Source organism: Limanda limanda, chromosome 18 (assembly GCF_963576545.1).
Source record: "Limanda limanda chromosome 18, fLimLim1.1, whole genome shotgun sequence".
Taxonomy (NCBI): Eukaryota; Metazoa; Chordata; class Actinopteri; order Pleuronectiformes; family Pleuronectidae; genus Limanda; species Limanda limanda.
The window spans coordinates 20,286,960-20,308,059 of record NC_083653.1 but is presented as its reverse complement, the minus strand read 5'-3'; the positions used below and the strand labels follow the sequence as shown (position 1 = coordinate 20,308,059).

Below are 21,100 nucleotides of genomic sequence, written 5' to 3'. Positions count from 1 at the left end.
AGGGCTGGGGAGGGTGAGTGACATCATCTATATCTTATGTGACTGCGGGCTTGCTGAGGGGCGGCCGGTTTAATCAGGGGCTTTGTTGGCCATCACATCATGGGGACAAAACAATTGTGCTTTATCTCAGTGATGCTGACCTCCCGGACCACCCGGCCCACCCGGCAGGGGGACGGAACAGGAGAGCACGATGTCCATGTTGGACACATAAACAGACACAAGCTATCACTATCCCCATGGGGGAACACTCACTCCCTATCTCTGTACCCTAACTTTTAAATCCCTTACCGTAACCAAATTTAAAAGCTAATTCTAACTATACAGGGCGGCTGTGGCTGAGGGGTAGAGTGGTCGTCCTCCAACCTGAAGGTCGGCGGTTCGATCCCCAGTCTGAACCATCTGCATGCCGAAGTGTCCTTGGGCAAGATGCTGAACCCTGAATGGCCCCCCATAGAATAACTAAGTGCTGCAAATAGATGCACTGTATGAATGTGTGTATGAATGGGTGAATGTGAAACTGTACTGTAAAGCGCTTTGAGTGGTCTTCATCAGACTAGAAAAGCGCTATATAAATACAAATCCATTTACCAAATCCATTTACCATCTATAACACCAAGTCTCAACCCTGAAAATCAGGCTCTACCTATGGAGACCTCAATTTTTGTCCCCACGGTGACGCCCTACTAAAATATGAAAAGTGTAAGTGTGCCACAAGTATAAGGCAGGGAGTAGAATTTCAAAGAGAGCCCTCCACTGGAGAGGATCAGTCATCGCTGAGATGAACAGGACTGACCTCCATATTGTGGGAGCACGATGTCAAGTCAAGTCAACTGCGTTTATATAGCGTATTTTATACATCAGGCAAAGACCCAACTTGCTTCAGGGTAAAAAACAAAAAAAGGTAAAGATCATACTCAACAAAAATATACACTTTTACATCCCACTGTATAAAATAAAAAAGTAATCGAAAAAGGATATTATTAATGTACAAAAATGAATAATAATAATAATGATATGGATAAAAGTTATCACAAGCTCTAAGTATTGTGAGAAGACCTTTGATGGCCTATGGGTTCTATCTAATCTTTACCATTCATAGATTTAAGTAAGACATTTTGTTTTTTACAATAAAAATAAATTATTTCTTATTCTGCGTTTCACTGCAGAGAAGATAAAAATGAGGGTGATGTGTTCAGACCTATTGGTTTGAGTTAATACTCTATCTGCAGCATTCAGAATGAACTTGAGTTTATTTACCGCCTGCTCTTTCAGTCCAGCAAAAAGTGTATTTCAGTAATGTAGTTACTGGGAATAAATGTATGAACTAGCCTTTCAGAATCTGACTGAGGCAGGAACCATCGATCTTTAGAGATGTTTCTGACATGATATAAGAAAGTCTCATATCAGAGATGTTAGATACGTGCCAATAGAAGTTAAGATCAGTATCTGAAATCACACCAAGGTTATTGGTATGCAAACAAGGTTTTAAGGACAGAGAGGTTAGTAAATAATGAATCTGGTGTCTCAGAGCCTTGGGACCTACCAAAGGAAGTATTGATTTGCTTTAAAAAATGGCAATTCAATATTTGATCAGGTCACTTCCTGGGCCGTGGTTGTTGGCCATGACAGATCCATATACATGACAGACATGTATATGGAAAACGTAATGTTGCACTTCCCAAAAGAAACATTCAAACATGCCAGTGTGCCTAGTTTGAGCAAACATCCTTGCAGTGATGAAAAAAGGTATATCTCAATCATCACTACCACTTACCTACAAGGAGAAATGCAGCAGCATGCAGCCGTGGCTCTCATGAGGGTTATTGTGAAAATCCAATAATAATCACAAATATTTATGTCCACTGAATTGTTATTTTGAAATTCCATCAGATAGCAAATTGACTTTTTTCATCAGATAAGGGAATCATTTTATTGGCTTGAATGAATCAAATAACCAGTCAAAGCGTGATTCCACTTATTGGCTCTTGCTCTGCCTACTTGTCCACTGAGGGAATGTTGGGTCTGGCTGGAGTGATTGATTCCAGCCCAGTGCAGGGGTAGCGTAGGGCTCCACTAGGTGGAGGATCTTTGGCTAACGTTTGTGCCCTATGATTTATATTCTGGAAAAAAAGGGAGGGCAGTACTGTGATTCAGGGAGTGCTGGTTCACAGACCTCCAACCACCTCCTGTTTGTCAGTTCTTTCCTCTGTCACGAGCCAAGGAATACTGCACATTTTTCATCTCCAAAAGAAAACACACAAACACACACACAGGTAAACATACTGTAATTCGTTTTCAAAAGATTTAAAATTGAAAGTCCTGCTTGTGGCTACAGCGTTTTTTACACCACACAGTTTGAAAAAGTTGCACGGACTTCTGAATAGCTGGTTGTTATGGCAAATTAAAAGGCTAAAAAATTAGTTTGTCCTGATTGTTGTGAGGGATAGGACCAGAGTTTGGGTTAGTTACAGTCGGGGTAGGTTATATGGAATAGAGGAAACAAATATTATATATATATTATATATATATATATATATATTTATAGAGAAACCAAAATGAGGTTGTCTATGTAGAGTGGAATTTTTTCTTAACAATGGTATTATCCAAAATTAATCATAGGTTTGGCAGTGTTTGAGAAACTTATTGGCTTAGTGTCAGAATGACAAGACACAAAACTGACAGCTCTGGTTGTTAGTTCATTTTATTTTTGATTTAATTCATTTTGTTATGTATTTCGGGATCATATCTGAAAGTAAAAGTGTCAGAATGCTCATGATCAGAATACATTTTTAGACATTAGGGGATTCCTAGTTGTCATTTGTACATCTGAACATATGCAACTTTCACAAGCGTGATCAGTCGCTGCAGGGATATGACTTATTCCTCTGTTCCTGAAAAGCAACCTGGTGACCACCTGAATAATGACTGTCATATCCTGAAAGCGAAGGCAGAAGTAATGTGACGCTTGCACTGCAAAACCTCTTAGTGAGATCAGGGTCTTTCCTTGGGTCAGCGAAACATTGTTCTCCATCACTGACAAATTAAGTTTCCTGTTACCAAGACTACAATCTTTAACAAGCAGTTCTTTAACAGAATCCACAATCTTTCTCCAACCTCATTCAAGTAGATAGTAGTCACCTTATACTATACCCAACTATATAGGTGACCTACTCTGCTCTGAGACAAATGTAATGGTCTTGTGTTGGTTTAGGAAGGTTGACAAGTGACATCTATCCTCCACCTCAGGTCAAACAGAGGATCAGGGCTGGACCGGTGAGTTGGCGGCTTATCTGAGGGGGCCTTGCCGGGACACCATCACACACATATAGCCTATTAGACAGATGGTAGGAGGCAGGGACCGAGCCTTCCTTAACGATGGGGGTTGGGTTGTAGAATATGAAGAGGGAGATGCACAGGGAGGAGTGATATGGTGCGGTGGGAGTGCTGGCACTAATACCCAACCCCCTCGGTCCAGCAGGGGGTCTCTCTTTCTCTGCCAACACAAGGGCACATCTCAGCCCGTAAGCTGACAGAGAAGATGCTGAGTCTTTGTCTTGAGTGTAAGCGGCTGGGTAGAGGAGCACCTTGAGCAGCCGGCCTGCTGGGAGACAGCACGCAGTGTGATACCCATGGATATGCTCTTGAAATGTACCCTTCAAACCCGGCACAAAGAAGAAATGAACATCCCTCTTAATGAAAGGAATATGTAGAATTCATCAGTCTGGGCTTAAAAAAATGTGTTTGGTCAGAAACAAACAGCCCAAAGACAATCTTGTTGTGGGTTAAACAGTGTAAAGCTGGGTCATGTCCTCCACAGTCTCTGGGCGCTACTGTAAGCTTAGGTAAGATTAGGATGTACACTATCTGATTTAATCCCCAGTCGGGGGGAGGTTACTTACCCAAAGCTCAGCACCAGGAACATCTGAGTTTCTAATGACATAGAAAATGACACTTTACTTACACTTGTCAACATTTCTGTGAAACCGCATGAATTTTCAGTGATCAGCAACGACCCTTTTCACGATGTCAAAGTAACGTTGTCTGGGAACAAAACACTGGTGATATTCCAAGTGAAGGCAGTTTTGAGTCTTTGTGGAAAGAATGGTTGTTTGGAAGGAAGAAAGGATGGAAAACCAATCATCAATCTGGAATGAAACCAAGAAAATGATCTCCACAGTGATATAAAGGCACTTTAACTGGTTTTGTAATGTGCTGTAAGCGGCTATTCATATGTGGGGTTTTTTATCCAGGTGATGTTGCAGTGTCTCATTATACTGAATTTATCAGTTTAATGTTTCTTTAATGCAGAGTGCTATACAAATAAGAGGCTGTCTGATTGCTTACTGTATGTTTTGCCCCAGCTGTCTTTATCAAAGACTTTGCTTTGGCTTGGCGGCAGGCCTTTGTCCCTGCACAGTTCCTGTCATCTCCTCCGGCAAAACAGCTTAACCCACAATGGCGTCATGACAGTGTACAGTGCAGCACCCGTTTCGTTTTCATTAGAGCTGTGACTCAGGCTCCTCACTGTTTGTCTGCGAACACAGAGGTTAATGTCAGGTTACTCAGCTGATGTTAAACCGTCTGCCGCTGCCTCCAACGGAGATGCAGTGTTTTCTCTTGCACGGGGAAGCGCTCCATTGTCATGCCATGCCGTGTCTTCATTAGCATGCATGACATGCAGGAATTCACTGAAGCCCATCTGAATACATTAGTCCTCTCTACTATGAAGGCGAAAGGCTGATGTAAGAGAGGAGTGCCGGGTGAGGGAAGAGGGAGAGTGATTATGGGAGGGGAGGAGGGAGCGAGGGGAGGGTGATGTAGTATTGCTCAGCCTGTTTATAGAAGGATGTTTGGCAGGCTTCCTTAAATTGTCATGTGAATCGCCAGGGTTTGGGATTGGCCTCTGCCTGTAGTTTCCTGCCCTGTAATGGTATCGCTTGTCCACTCCAGATACACAGCACAGGGCTGTTAGACTAAAATGGCCTCTATCTGTCCTGTTAAAAAAATATGTGTCTTTGTCTAAACTCATACACTAAGTACTGCTAACAGCTGACATGTTTCAAACATCATGGTGGCCAGCTAATGACCAGGAAACACTCCGTGTATCCTCTTCTTTGTTTACCCTTGAGTTTCCTTCATTGTGACCGTCCCTCTCCCTCTCTCATTTGCCTCCGTCCACCGTGCCCCACTATTTTCTTCTTCCCTCCCTCCTTCCTGTGTCGCTCCCTATACGATCCCCTTCATTAGGCTGCTGTGCTGGTTGTAACAGTGGAGTAATCACATATGGTACAGGGCACACATAAAGATGTGGTCCCGCAGGCAGCAGCTGCTGATACTAGCTGAAAATAGATCCCTGGTATGCTCAGCACTTTTCCTCCAGCAGCATTGCTGTTTATCAGCAGCCTTGGATGCAGCCAGCCTTCTTTAAGCTACCACTGCCTCACTTTTGCGGTCGGCATGGTTCAATCTACCACACGTAACTCTGTGTGTGTGGGTGTGAGTGTGTGTGCGCGTGCATGCATGCTTATGAAGAGAGTCAGTGGTAGATATATCTGTGCACACTTTCAGATCACCAAAAGGCTTTTATGTATGTTGTTCTTTGTGTGTGCGCTTTATGTGTTAGCAGAATCTATTCATTTACATAGAACGCCTCAAATGACACACTAGAAAGTTTACAATAACAATTGGTGAAAAAATTAAACATGGCTACACAGTATAAACTCCATTGTGTTGTCTCAACTGATAACAAATTATTTGACTAGTTGTTAATAATTAACCAAGTATAAGGGGTCGCTACTGGTCCAGATAAATATTTTACACTGGTAACGTTGACTTCATTATCGTTAAGTAACTGTTGATTGATTTATTTGCTGCTGGACTGATTGTTTAGTCTGACAATCCATCACACACAGCCGGTTTGTGTTTAGGGTTTGTGTGTGGTTGTTTGTGTGACAGTTCAGACTCATCAGGAACAACGTTTTTGTTCATTTTAACCAGTCGATCTATAGTTTTGGTTTGTTTCTTAGTAAAGTTATAAGATCCAGAATAAGCTAGAATATTTGTCTTAAATTGAAACTATGTCAACTTCCACAGATGTGTCTTATCCTAAATTTGCTCTTTGTAATTTGGATCTTTATTGCAACCATATTCAACCGACTTAATTCTTTCATGTCTAACCTTCTCACATTTCACTGGAAACTCATTAGTCACTACACAAATCCACAAAAAAGAGTATTCAAATATTTAGAAACAAAATGGTATTTGTTACACGATGTGTGAAGTGTATACTATCATTTTAAAATGTCTTTTGTAACTGCAAAAAGCTTTCTCTGCCCTAAGCTAAACTAGGAGTTTGAATTTTGAAAGGTGAGGTAAAGGATCTCATTAAAAAAAAATGCCTTTAGTTGCATTATGCTAAAAGTAGGAGCCAGGGCTTGTGGAGACTAGCTCACACAAGTGCTAAATCAAAATACAGATTTTATCCATTCTATCATATTATCATTATGTCTAAAACGGCCGTATTTTTTTATGGATGTGTTATAATGGTAAATCACTGGAGGGTGCCTTCAATGCAGAAATAATATTCTGAATTTATAAATATCATCAAGATCACACAGCGGCATGATTGTGAAGATAAAAGCGGCACACACAGCAAAGTATTGCTGATGGGTAGAGAAAAAGAGGCGATTCTGATTCATCGGGTTCATTAATGCAGCATGTTCAGAAATGTGTGTGCTGCAGCAGGAGTGTAGTGGATGTGCTGTGCTCATCAGTAGAGCAGCTCGTCCAGTCAAAGCCTCTACCCTCCCCCCGATACATCACACTCACTCACACACACTCCCACCCCCTTACTGTAGCGCAAGCAGGTGCACACATACACTCACAAGCCCCCGGCACAGATATGGAGTCAGCAGCTTCCTCTTCACAATGACTGATGCTCACAGTGCTGTTGGACTGTCTGTTAGCCGGAGCTCACTGCTTCAGACCAGAGGAATACTGGGAAATACAGGCTGTGGATGCACTGGGTTAACATAAGAAGGAGGTTCAGCCATCACAACCAACTGGAGCGCACCATGAAGATAAAAAAAACACTGAAATATCTTTAATTAAGTGTGCATAGTTGGCCAACACATTGTACGCTGTATACAAACAGATGTTTATTTAGCATATGTCACATCTGCTAAGTCTGCTGCTGGCATTGTGTTTTAGATCATAAACATTTGGCTGTTTGAAATCATATCACAGCAACAAAGAAACCAGCGGATGTGTGAATGAAACAAACAGGAGAATTCAGATTTAAGCCCAAATGAGACATGGCAACAGCAAACACATCTAATGACGCAAGCACAACTGGCTTTTTATAGCACGGTTGATCAAAAGCAGTCACTGCTTCTTTGGCAATGTGGGTAAGAGGACCACAAGTAGTGATCTATAAAGCAAACTGGGAAATATCTCAAGCTTTCATAGGCCAGCTGAAAGAAGAATGGAAAGATTTGACAGCTTTCGCTTGGATGGAGCTGCACCAAATTTCACCGCAAATAACAAGAAACATGAATTCATCGTGTTTTAAGAGAGACTCACAGATAGCAGTGGCTTTGTGGAAGAGAACAATGTGCAATGGAGGGTTATGATGCTTCTCAATGGGTTTATCATAGGATGATCATTGGGACTTGTCAAATGCTTTGACTTCCACAGTCAACAGATTCCAACACAGATGAACACCTCAGGGAGATTTTGGAGTGGCGTGTCAGACAGCAGACTCCATTGTTCACCCTGTAGAAATCCACACACTTGGAGAATCTATCTAAATGCATAAGTGATTTAAAATCATACAATTAAAGCTGTTTAACCGATAATGTTAACAACATGGTAACATTGAAATAGTTTTGCCTTTAAAATCTATTTTTAATGTAAAAAAGTCTCTGAAGAGAACTGTTTTTAAAAGGCAACTCTAATGTCATAATTTTAAAAGGAAGGAAACTAATATAAAAACGACAAGTAGCAATCCTCATACCAACCCACTCTAATCAAATTGCACCACTACATTATATAAACATAGTGGTTAAAATGCAACTGACTGATTTATAGCTCCACCACAGTCACAAGCATAGGGCTGTAGCTACCATTTACACATTAAAATGTCACAAAAAGACTGGACCTACAGTAGGTTACAAAGAGATGATTACATGATTCTAAATGTTCAAAAGAAAATGTATAATTTTAGACAAGGCCTGTTAATGATGCAGTGACACATGCAGCAGCAATGTGGTTATCAAAATGTTGACTTTTTATCCAATTCTAGATATTGTTTTTTTTAACAAAGAACTTTATCCAGATGAAACATGTTAGTCATCAGACATCTGGATCTTACCTTGCCTCGTGGTGAAAACCTTCGTCTGATGAGCACAGATGTAATCAATGTTCGTGAACACAACAACTCACATGGTCCCACACTACTTCACAACATCACCAAATGCTGTCTTTTTGTTATTGTTTTTAATTTAGAGACCACCAGCAGCAGATAATAACAGATAATGCATTAAACCACATTATCCCCATCTGTATTTTGGAGTCATGTTCCATCTACTGGCACAGACACATTCCTCACAGTGTTCTGAGCCTTAAGCGTGTATTATCTCTGATTTCAGAAAGAATTCTGCTATATAAACAAGGAAGAATCAATAAAGTATTGGCTCTACTGGGGTTATGACCTCTGAAAACAATAGGCAGCAAGCTAATGAACATGATATTCATCTTTCAGAAAATCCACAAGGACTGAGGCTTTAATAGATTCTCAGACTTATCCAGACGACCTCGAGCTATCTTTACCGACATCTTTGTGTTTCCTTACCAAACTATTTTTTCTGAGCAAAAAAATCCACAGAGTAAATTCTGTATTTTTCAAAGCATGATAGCAGAGAAAATAAATCCTGTTTTACTAGTGAGGTGTCTGGCAGAGATTGGAGACCTCTGGAAGCGGCTGCCGATCTCGCACAGCGAATGCTGCTCCACTATGGGTTAATTCATGTTCTTGTTTCCGACAACAAAGGCAGCAAAACAATCAGTAAACTGTGGGCTCATTAAAACCACATACTCATCCCTTACATCTACGAGCCTCTGTTAGGTTTCGTAAAAAAGCGTTAACATTACTCAGACCCTGAAAAGACACTTTGCAAACAATACCACCCCAGATTCAAAGGGAATCGATTGTAATTGTGTTTGTGAGCGCTCCTTTTCTCCATGTGTGGTGTGATAACATTCCCTGAGTGCCTAAACAGTAATATGTTTGTCATCAAGGAAATGAACAAAGGTAAGGCTGCAGGGATTGGATTCTCGAGCCTGACTTAAGTGATGAACGCAACCTAGTGTGAACCTCACGTTAATCTCTAAACAGCAGACAAGCCCTCTATTACAGCCAGCTCCCGCGGCTCCTTTCTCTCGTCTGTGTGCTCAGTGACAGCAGAGGGCAGTCTGGACTTCTGCAGGCTCAGGAGTTTACCTAATTATCTGGCATTAAGTCTAAATGGAAGGCTTCCCTCTTTCATCCCGTGCCACATGGCCACAACAGGGATAAGCCACAGTCTTACAAACCATTAGGCTTTGCAGGCACTTGACCTGAGGATGCAGGGCACTGACACAGAAAGTGAGGCAGTGGGGGCAAGTCTTGATCAGAGCACAGTAAAGAGCGATGAGAAATATTAATTTCAATGTTGTGAGGACATAACTAACTCTTTAACTGAGGTTTAACCAAAGTATAATGGGGGATGAAAATCAACATCATTATTTGGTCCATGAGACCTGCAGTGTAGTGTGAAGTGGCAAATGTTCTCGTTGTGCTTGGATTCATAATCCGATTTGTTTTGTTTGTGACCACATAGTTCCTGAATTAAATAATAGTTTTTGGAGTTTCAACCAATTTTTTTGGCTGCTTGTGCTCAAACAATATTTAACTAACTTAGCCTTCGTTTGGTATCAGTGTCATAGGTTCTGGAACTGATACTAAACCTCAGTATCACGCTCTAAAAACGCTGTAAATTCTCTGTCATAAAGAATGACCATCATTTGGCCTTCTAGCAACACACTTAAAGCACGATTTCTACTCCCCCTGCATCCAAAATTGAATCATAAAACTGAATGAATGTAAAGCAGCGTTTGTGCTTAGACATCTTTCCTAAAGGAATGGATGTAAGCAAAACCAATGCCATGACCACAGAGCACACAGAGGTGGACTACTGGAATATCCCACAGGTTGTTATCATGAACATGAGGATGAACACACAACCTGCCAACATTCCCAGAGCCCCAGTTCTTATTTACTGCTGTATACAGTAGAATTTTCAATGCTGACCTGATAAAAATATTAACTGGTACTTCACAGTGTTTGTTTATGGTTGTTGGAGCTGTCAGGATATCCCACCACACTTCAAATGCTCTGAACAATGGCTGTGCTGATGGTAATGCTGGCAATTTCCCTGTTTTTTTGCAGGTCACTGCCAGGGGATTTGCCCCATTGTTGCAGTTTGCCTACACTGCTAAGCTGTTACTCAGCAGAGAAAACATCCAGGAGGTCATCCGCTGTGCCGAATTCCTGCGCATGCACAACCTCGAGGACTCATGCTTTCGCTTCCTGGAAGCTCAACTGCGCAGTGAGGGTGATGGCCTGCTGCCCTACCACAAGGTGGCTGCGGTGGCAAACAACACAGAGGATGAGAGCATGCAGCCAGAGACGGAAAAGCCCACCTCCCCTAGGGCGCAGCAGTGTGCTGATGCCCTTACCTCCTTTCGATGCCCTGACAATGATCGGCTAGCAATTGCTATTCCAAGTGACTTCACGGATGGCCGGCTGGACTTTGATAGACACGGAGTGTCAGACCTGCCACGATGCCCCAAGTACAGAAAATACCAGTGGGCTTGCAACAAGCACAATAATGACAACTCCTCACACACCAGTACCTCAGGTTTTCCAAGCACATTAAAGGATTTCAGCATTGGTGGCGCAGTGGCAGGTCAGGGGAAGCTGCCTTTGGCACAGATCAAAGTTGAGCCACAGGTGGAAGAAGAAGCCATCTCATTGTGCCTGTCAGGGGATGAGCAGGATGTCAGGGATAAGGACATTGTGACAGCTATGGAGATGGATAACCCAATTTCTATTGAAAGAACCAAGAGAACCAAGTCTCCTTCCTGCCTCCGAGCCCTCTTCAAGAAAGGGGTGGACCTCCCCAGCCTGCCCGACACATCACAGCAGCTATTCGCCAACAGACTTGTTTGCCTCCAGGACAAAGGAAACTCTCAGGGAGATCATAAAAAAGACTTTGGGCCTTTCACTGGGGAGCTGGGTCTGTCTCTTACAACCCCAAAGGACATGGACGGTTTCCCAGCAGGGTTGTCTCTCAAATCTGCTTCCTGTGATGGGGTCTGCAAACAGGAAGTTGAGCTAGACCGTCGTAGTGTCATATTTTCCTCAGGGGCCTGCAAACGTCTGGGAACCCCAGCGCATTCCTACCCAGGAGGGAACTCTTTGGAGATGGAGCTCTCTGAGCACATGCCAAAGGGCCTTTGGGCTGGATCCAGCCAGTCTCTCCCCACCTCCCAGACCTATTCTCCCAGCACCACCTCCACTGAACCTCCACCTCTATGCCGCCCACGGCCCAACACCAGCTGCCCAGTGCCAATCAAAGTATGCCCGCGCTCGCCAACTTGTGAGACACGCACCAGGACTTCCAGCTCCTGCTCCTCATACTCCTATGCGGAGGACGGCAGTGGAGGCTCTCCCTGTAGCCTGCCACAATTTGAGTTCTCCTCCTCACCATGCTCCAATGTGGCACGCTGCCTCAATGTGGACCAGCAGGAGCAAAGTGTGGGAGGGGATACCCTTTTTAACCAAGGGCAGCCCAAGATCAAATGTGAGCAGTCGTACGGCACCAACTCCAGCGACGAGTCAGGGTCCTTCTCAGAGGGAGACAGTGTACAGGAGCGGGGTCCAGAGGTGAGTGTAAAACATTGTCTTTCACATGTAACGCAATGATACATCCCACTTAATTCCACCATGGCTAATTATATTGCAGTGCCCTGCTCTCCAGGTCTGCATTAGCAGTCATTAAATCATCATGTAATTGAAGTAGGAGTGTTCAGCACAAGATTTACAGCACCACCAAAGGGCACAGATGTGCTTTGATATTATTAATCTGCTTTATGCTCTGCTGGAGATCTGTGTAATGAGTCTGAATATGTGAGCCCAAATGCACTAGGACACTCTAAATACATGGGGAGCTGGTGCTGTTTTTAAGACTGTGATTGGTTGATCATCCTAGCTGTGAGTAGAGCATTTGTGAAAAGCACTGCAGGCGATTGAGGGGTCAGGATTCTCCCAGCGTAGACCTGCCCTCTGAAGTGATTCCCTCCGGTAATGTTTTTCCCTCAACCAGTGCCAACAAGTCTAACTAGCTAATTTTATCCCAGCAGAAGCACTGACATCTATAATCCGCCTCCATAAATCTGCATATGCTAATTCTCAGTGTAGCCCAGCCAACTTCTGACATTTCTGATCTATCAACAATTAGCTGTGATACCCAGCCGCAGTGAAGGTGGGCAATGCGTTGCGAAAGGATTACAACCAATACATCACAGCAGTGCTCTGCTCCGGAATGTGAGTGGGCGAGAGGTTGCTCTCAGTCTCGTGACAGGACCGTAGTGCACTTTGACAGTGCTGGCAGTGACGGATGAATAGCCAATCCTCTAATCGTCCTCCCTTAATCCCCCTGGGCAGACGTCCTCCAAGCTGCAGACTAGACGACTGTTGTTGTTTACCAGGTAAAGATCAGTGAGGGACTCTAATTCACAGATGCAGTGCAGCGCAGTTGTAATAACATGAAGTGAGCCGATTAGCCACCTGAGGGAAAGACAATAAAATGATTTCACAAAGAACACCTTTGCTTCCTCATAGAGCTGCTGTTTACCTTAATGATCAGATTAGTTCCATCTGCATCTTGCTAACATATCATAATTATTGTTGTTGTCAGATGAAAACCCCCTCTCGCTAAAATGTATCAAACACTGTTAAACACTTGGAACTGGAGCTCCGTTTTTGTTTTCATTTTTTTATAGAGCATCATATTTTGGCTGTTGTGGAGCTTGAAATTACAAACTTTTGGCATCACGTAACCACCTTGGCTCTTGTGATTTTACATTCAGTGATGTCTACCTTGCATTAACAGAAATATTTTCTGATGATCTTGGTGGAGAGGCCTGCTGTTTAAAGTGCACATAGGAGATAGAGGGGTAGAAAGAGAGAGAGAGAGAGAGAGAGAGAGAGAGAGAGAGAGAGAGAGAGAGAGAGAGAGAGAGAGAGAAACTAGTGTGTTGCCATGGTGATCAGATTCACAGAGCTTGCTGGTGTGTTGCAGGGGTAGGGAGCTATATGACAGGATTGTGCTTCTCCGTGGAAATAATTCATTTCCACTGCGCAGAGTTGCAAGATAAAGAGGCTCAGCAGTAATGTGTAATTATTACCTTCCGAGCATGACCCATCGCCATCAGATTTATGGGGCTCTAAAGGGCCTGCTGAATGTGCTGCCATATATTATGTGGGATTGATTTACAGCACTGCGCTGTCAACCCAGCTCAAAAAGGACTGCAAGACGTATCAGTTCCCTTTGTGCTGGTGAGACTGTGTTTATATACTGTATGTAAGTGTCAGCTATTGTAGACCGTCCATTACTCCACACAGTATTGACTCATACAGGGTTATCTGCCAGCTCTTGACTAACTATCACAAGCTGTTGATAACATTCTTCTTGAATGAATGTCTCCCTGATCTGCCTGCTCTACTGTTTATTGTGCCGGTGTTATAGTGGAGGTCACAGAGAGGTAGTTACAAAATGAGGTTCCGTGTCAGGTTACTTCTCTCTGGCCTTTATGTGGTGAAGAAACGCTACCTCATGCTTCCTGGGGCACTCGTTTTTCCTACCACCCTTCTCAGTAATTCGGGTGTACAAACAAACCCATGGAGAGGGAGGTCCTCTCTGTGTGTGCTGAACAAATAGCAGAGGGGGAAAGTTGCTTGGTAAAAAATAGCTGTGGCCCAGGACTGCAGACTAGACACAATGAATACTGATGAGGAAGGAAGTTATTAAAGTGCAGGCCTGTCTGACCAGTGCGTTGTCATTCAAGGTAGCCAGAGTCACTTGAGGTCTCTGGGCAGCTCCAGCTCCGTGGTTATGGGCTGTTGCCTTCATGTGAGCTACATCTGTGGAGAGAACTATCAGAAGCTACACACAGACAGCAGACACAGTCACCTTAAAAATACTTAGGCCATTAACACATTCTTCTCTTCGGCTCTCTGAGGGGAAGTTCATAGTGTCATGTTTAGATTCTCAAGTAAATTGGCTGTAGTCTACTTTTATGACAGAACTAATGTCTGTTTAAATCAGTGTAGGTGTGACTTAACTTCTTTGTAACAGCATTGATAAGATTAACATTCTAATTATTGCACTTCGAAATTAAGCAAAAAAAAATAAGTGAGAAAAAAAAACGTGTGATTTTACTTTTTAGTTGTTAAGTAGTTTTCTAACGTCGAGAATTCAAGGTTTATTAACTGCAGCCAGCCACAAGCATTCACCAATGAATAACCAAACTGAAGTTGAATCCAACAGCCTGAAGATACATTTTTCCATTCACTACACAGCAAATATGCTCACTTATGTGTGCTGATCTTATCAAAGTTGCTGAGATGTTGAGACATGAAACTGACATTATACTCTATCAATTGAATGACTTTACACTCTTACTCATTTCTGTTACTTTTACTCTTCATTTTACATTTTAGTTCTACAGTGTCCACATAGGGTGGCTTTACAGGCCTTGATTGGCGGTCATCAGGCAGGTCAAAGCTAATGTTATGTGGGCTGCAACAATCCCACTTGGTTTTAACAACTCTGAAAGAGAAATTGCATCTACAAGCATCTGGACGTACAGAGATGCACGATACATAAGCATTTGTTCCTCAGTCTGTCTCCTTCTCTCTTTGTGTCTCTCCGAGTTGCAGCTCCGAGTTGCAGCGTAGGCGTTGGGCTCATTTCAGTTTATCGTCTGGCCGCTGAGGTGCAAATATTGATCTCAGAGCGCGTGGGAGGAATAATGAAGCAGTTCTGATACATCAGCACACAGTTTTTTGTTTGTTTTGTTCCGTTTTTTTATAAAATTTAAAAAATAAATATTTAAGAAAAACATGAAGTAGAATGAAAGTGTTCAATATCGTACGAGCCTTGGACAATGACAGAGATGCTCTACTGACTTGGCTCTGGTCAGAGTCCGATTGGCCTTTCATCCCAGGGGACTATGGTTCATTTAGTTAAAGCAATCTGACAACATATGTTAGTGTTAGCTGGGATAAAAGTGTTTTTTGTAAATACAGTAATAGCTAAATTATGTAAACCATTACAAACACTTATCTGTAATGTCTCAATAATGATGAGTGCAGCTGAATGGAAAGCAAGTTTCAACGTTTCAAGTCAACATTGGTGGGATGTTTGTTCCCTTCTTAAATCTATATTTAACAAGGGGAACATGTATAAAAATGTACTTATGCTAACACAGGGAGCCTTATTTTGTAGCCTAGCACGTACACAGAGGGAGACTTCTTCAAACTGAGCAGCAGAAGTTCTGTTTACCCAAGTGTTTTACTTTGAAATCTATATATATCTACCTTGATTCATATACGAAGAATGTAGTGACAGGGTAATGAGATACCCCTGAATCGATCCTGAAGTATGTGTTGCATCACTCTGGAGCGCTGAGATAAAAATAGAGACCTTAAAGAGGATACTTTTATTTGTTGAGTCTGCAGAGAAGAGGACAGTGTGTGTAGTGTGCGATCGGGCTGGACTGGAGATCCCCGGGATTCTGCTAAAGCTGAGCTACAGCAAACTAGGAGGGCCCTCAGGGCCAGCCGGGGCACAGAAACATCTCTATTCCTCTGCAGGGCTTTACATCCTGTGGTTGTCCTGGCACCACTAGGACATTTAGCATCCAGCTAACTTACAGTGGTGATCTGCGAGATTCTTGTTGTGTTGCTTTTGGCCACATCCTTGCAGCTTGGCAGTGAGGGCCGTGGTGTTTTTGCACTCAGATTCTGAGAAATAGCTTGGCAATCAAACAGTGTGTCCAATGCTGAAAAGTTTGTGTTGGTGTTGGGGATTTTCTGTTAATGAAGTTTGACACTTTTTTTCATAGTTAACTTTGAATTTCCCCATGTGTTTATTCCAAATATTGCAGTTGCTACTGCCAGTACATTGAGAAAGGATCAGCAGATTTTTCCATGGAAATATGTACATGAATTTCAATGCTTCTAGCATAAATAAAGTTTTTAATGAAGCTGATAGAGGTAATAACAATATTTTATGATAACATCATTCAGCAATAATAACAACAGTAATTTATTCATCTGAAAATGTTTCAGATTATTACTATAATCCCCGGGACAGAACAGTTACGACTGAACTGCTCATCAGTACCTTCATTAAGATCTAACCCAGCACATGCATGTGTATTTTCGCGTTATAATCCCATTTATTAGCATGTGCAATGTAGCAAGGTTAATTACAGAGATACTTCAGAGATAAAAAATGCGATCTCATTTGTTTTTGTATTAGATAAGGGACAAGTGTTACACAGACCTGGAGCAGAGGTGTCAGGCAGCAATCACTTTAGAAAATTGCTTCAGCCTTGAATGCAAACTGACAGAGGAAACATCAGAGTGCTGACAGCCCCAGGGCCTTTGTGTGAAACGGCTGTGAATGGAGTAAGTGCTTTGGTGTGAATGAAGTGAGTGTTAATGTCTTCAGAGCAGGTCAAGAGACTGTAGGGGAGCACAGAGTGACCCCTTCCAGTGTGGGTCATCCACGGAGCTGTCCCACCCTGCTATTACAGCTCACCTCAGGTCTCCACCTGACTCAGCTCAGCAGCTGCCCAGCCTGCGATGTCATGCAAAGATATCCCATTAACTGCTAGAATAAGAATTTTACTACAAGAGCTCGTCCACTGACACATTATTTATTGATCATTTAAACCATACAATTAGTAGCCCACTTAAAATCCTCAACTTATCCTCAACAATGTAAGTTAGTCTCTTTTAGCCCAACACAATCGTATCAACATTTTCAATGATGGAGCGCCCCCCTTCAGGGTTTGAAGAAGTCCAAAGTCAAAGACATTCCGATGTATTTGAGTTTGACATGTAAAAGGACTTTGGTGATAAACCTGTCTGACAACATTTTATAACATCCCTCCAGGGATTTTGGATATTGTCACACTCCCGTAAACATTGAAATAATCTATTTTATCATAGCAGCAAAAGCTGGTAAACTCACTGCAACAATATTCATCAATAAGTAGTTCCAGCAGTCAATCTCCCTAAAACTGCAAAATCTTTAACTTTATAGTATATAGGGTAAAGCAATTTGATACAGCTTGTGGATTAATTAACATTTTTTTCTGACTCTTAGAAAGAAAATAAGGGATTTCTCAAGATGAAATAACTATTGCAGTGAGAAAATATAGTTTTGAAGGAACACAGAGCCCTCTTTGTACTGGAGGCACATATATGTGTACTCTCTTCTACAGATAAGATACAGATAATGTATTTTCGTTAGTTTAAAAGAAAAATCATCGTGATTACAACTTAGTTGGTTTGTTGGAGTTGATTTGTCCTTCACATATTCACATTTGTTCCAACATCATAAAAAGGTCCAGACTGTATAAGCTTTGCACACCTGCATGTGGGCAGTTTATCACTTGCTAAAAACAGCAGATCTGTTGAAGGAAAGTCAAAGACGTGTCCTGAAGACACTTGTCTTGTCTGTTTGCTTCAGGTCGTTGTCGTGCTGAATTGTGAACCTTCACCCTATAGTCTCAGATCACATGCATCCTTGGGCGGGCTTTTCTTCACAGACCACTTAGTGTTTGGCTGCATTCATTCTTCCCACTGTCCTGACCACTCCTCCTGTCCCTGCCATTGAGAACCTTCCCCGATGCCATGAGGCTGCCACCACCATGCCTCACCACGGGGATGAGAACCAGCTGCAGGGCTGCATTTTCACCAGACTCACCCCAAACATCGAAATAGTCGTGTCATCAGACCAGAGAATCTTTTCCCTCACTCTCTCAGTCATTTTAAATGCCATGTAGCAAACTCCAAGCAGGCTGTCATATAACTTGTATTTTTAAATTGGCTTCTGTCTAGCCACATGACCAAAGGCCTGATTGATGGAGTGCTGCTGAGCTGGCTGTCCCTCTGGCAGGTTCTCTAATCTTTGCAGTAGACATTGTAAGAGTGAACATTGAGTTCTTGGTCAACTGACCAAACTGACCAACGCCCTTCGTCTTGGATCGCCAATTCTAGAGGAATCTAAACTTCCATTTCACAAACATTCTGGTGTTTGAGACATTTCAGTTTTTTTAATTTTAATACATTTATCTTTGTCATTGTGAATAATTGAGTGTAGATTGATGGGCAATCTACATCACAATGAGTTGGAGAGACAGTGGACTAGTGGCAGAAACTTGGACTATGGGCAGAAAAGGTCTCTGGTTCGTCTCTGATTCGACTCCACGGAGAAACAACAAAAAGACAACCTGGATTGATCTGTCCAAAAATCCAAGAGGATTCTCCCTACCCTGTCTAGTGCCCCTGAGCAAGGCACCTTACTCTCCCAACATCTGCTCCCCGGGCGCCATACATGGCTGCTCACTGCTCTGTGTGTCCTGCACCAGATGGGTTAAAGCAGAGGTTCAATTTCCCTCCTTGCATGAGTGTGCTTGTGCATGTTTGTGCATGTGTTTGGGACAAATAAATGTATCTTAATCGTGAGTAAAAATGAAAGGGTGTGAAAAACCTTCAGTTTGTAAAAATGATCACGTTACTTCTTTGACTGAATCTTCCCTCTGTCCCACATAGTGTTGTATTTTGAGATAGAATTTGAGCCTTGAACATCCATTATGTCTGCCCGGTGTCAGGGCTGGGCCCCAGCACAGCGCTGGTCCTGATAATAGATGAGCCCTACTTCTCACTCTGTACCCCACTTGCAGAATAATGACCCAGAGAAAGGGAGAATGACTGAGGGAAGGGGGGGTGAAGAGGATTGAGGAATAAATGTAAATCCAGAACGTTGGGTGTGAATTTATGACCGCAGTGGAAGTGTACTCAGTCATTGCAGCTTTGCCACTGAACTGGTTCTCATGGTGGGTGGCTAAATTTAGCCGTCCCCTGTGTACCAGTGACTGGTGCATGCAGGGGAAAAAGAAACCAGCACAAGGTTGCAGCGTCTCCTTCCCCCTTGACTGGTTTGGACAAAGATCTCATCAGCTCCTGTGGCGGTAAAGCCTGCACTCCTCTCTCTGCTCTGCGGTGAATGGTAAAGAAGCTATCTAATCACAAAGATAGTCATCAGATCCTCTGCTTTACTTGAAGCTGGCAGCTCGCACTGATGGTTTATAGCCCTCCCGTCACCTCGTTTTGAGGCTGGAGTTGTCATGCCCTGGCAAAGAAGCGAGAGCCCACTGTGGCCTTGAAAGCTGGGGTCATTATTTATTCATGTGTCTGCATGCAGATGTTGGGCTGAGATGAGAAATAGGGCTCCTGGCGGCTCAGAGGGCTGCATTTCTAACGAGGAAACTCGAGCTATTTTCTCTTTCGGAGACAGATTGACGTCTACATTTGCCACGCTGTGAGGAGTCATTTCAATTCTGTCATGAGTAGGCACCTTGCTTTATCCCCCTGTGTGCGGAGCTTACACCAGGTGACACCTCAGCCACTTCTGGGCTCCGGTATGGAGAAACATTGCTGAGCTGCCTCTGCTGCAGCCCCTGCTTGCAGTCATCTGAGCGTTTAAGGGTCTCCGGGGAGCCTCTGGCCCCGCTTCAGCAACCAGGTACATTGGGAATGGAGTCGCATCCCCTGCTCCTTTCCCCCCCCACTCCTCCTCCTTTGTTTGGCTTTGTTCTTCCTGAGCTCGGCGGAGGCAGGCATAGGGAGGGAAAGGGAGAGGAGAAAGAGAGAGCTGCAGCTCCTCTCATCTCTGCCAAGCTCTCCGGCTGTCTTCCTCTGGCTCTTTGTTATGCCTCTGCTGCTTCCCTCGCTGCCTAAAGCTACGGCTCCCTGGTGCACACAGATACCACTGGGGTGGATCTGCCTATGATGTGCTTATCATAAGGTTTGCCATCACCTCAGGGAGAGAGGCTGACTTGTTGTTGCTCTTCAAACTGAGAAAAAGAAGGAAAAAAAGCATACCACCTCACATTAGCTGAGATGTATCGGGCTTTGTGCTCTGCCAAATCACTGCCGTATTTATTGCACTAATTCTTTTGTTATGCAGCCAGTAAGGAGTGCTGTAGATATTCATGACCCCAAAAATCACCTGACACTGATCTGATTTGGATCAGGTTGACAAGTCACTTCCCCCAAATCCTGGCAGACTCTTCGATCAGATGGAGACGTGCTGTTCCAGGACAGATGGAGTGGGACTCTTTTCTTGGATCACCTTTTCCCCTCTGCTGGAGAATGTTCTACATGTTCAGTCTGAGGCGGACAGAGCTGAAGGCTTCGCTCAAGTCCTGCTCTGTGTGTGGAGTGGTGCTCTTGTGCCACCTTGTGGTCAAATGTGGCAACTGCCTCACTGCAAGTGCACACAGTCATACTGTACATTGATTTCCCTAGAAAAATGCTCTTTATAAGCTTTAACCCTTCATTAATCTCCCTCATTACAACACACATCACACAGGTGCTTTTTACTAGCTTTTATTAACAAATTGTAAAATTCAAAGCAGAAACTGTGGAAATACTGAGGTCATGATGCTTCCCTCTCACGGTGGCTTTGCTCTACCTGATAGAGACTCACTCCCTGTAACATGAAGAACCACAACCTCTGACAACTGCATTGATTTACAGGACCATAAGAAATTTAAATGGAATGCAAACAAGACTTCCTGGATTTTTTCTATGTCCATATGTGTGAAAGTGAAATTGTTTCAGTAATATATTCTTAATTGAATTAATCAATTAATAATTGATTCTATATCTAAACTTTCACGTGACTTTGTTCTAAGC

At 43.0% G+C, this 21,100-nt stretch overlaps 1 protein-coding gene across 1 annotated transcript in view; it reads left to right on the top strand.

Annotated features, from left to right (window-relative positions):
- bach2b (BTB and CNC homology 1, basic leucine zipper transcription factor 2b) overlaps positions 1-21,100 on the top strand; it is an 87,864-nt gene that overhangs the window by 62,800 nt on the left and 3,964 nt on the right. The window contains exon 3 of the mRNA XM_061091965.1: positions 10,487-11,986. Coding sequence (XP_060947948.1) covers positions 10,487-11,986 — 1,500 coding nt within the window. The remainder of the gene's footprint in view (positions 1-10,486; positions 11,987-21,100) is intronic.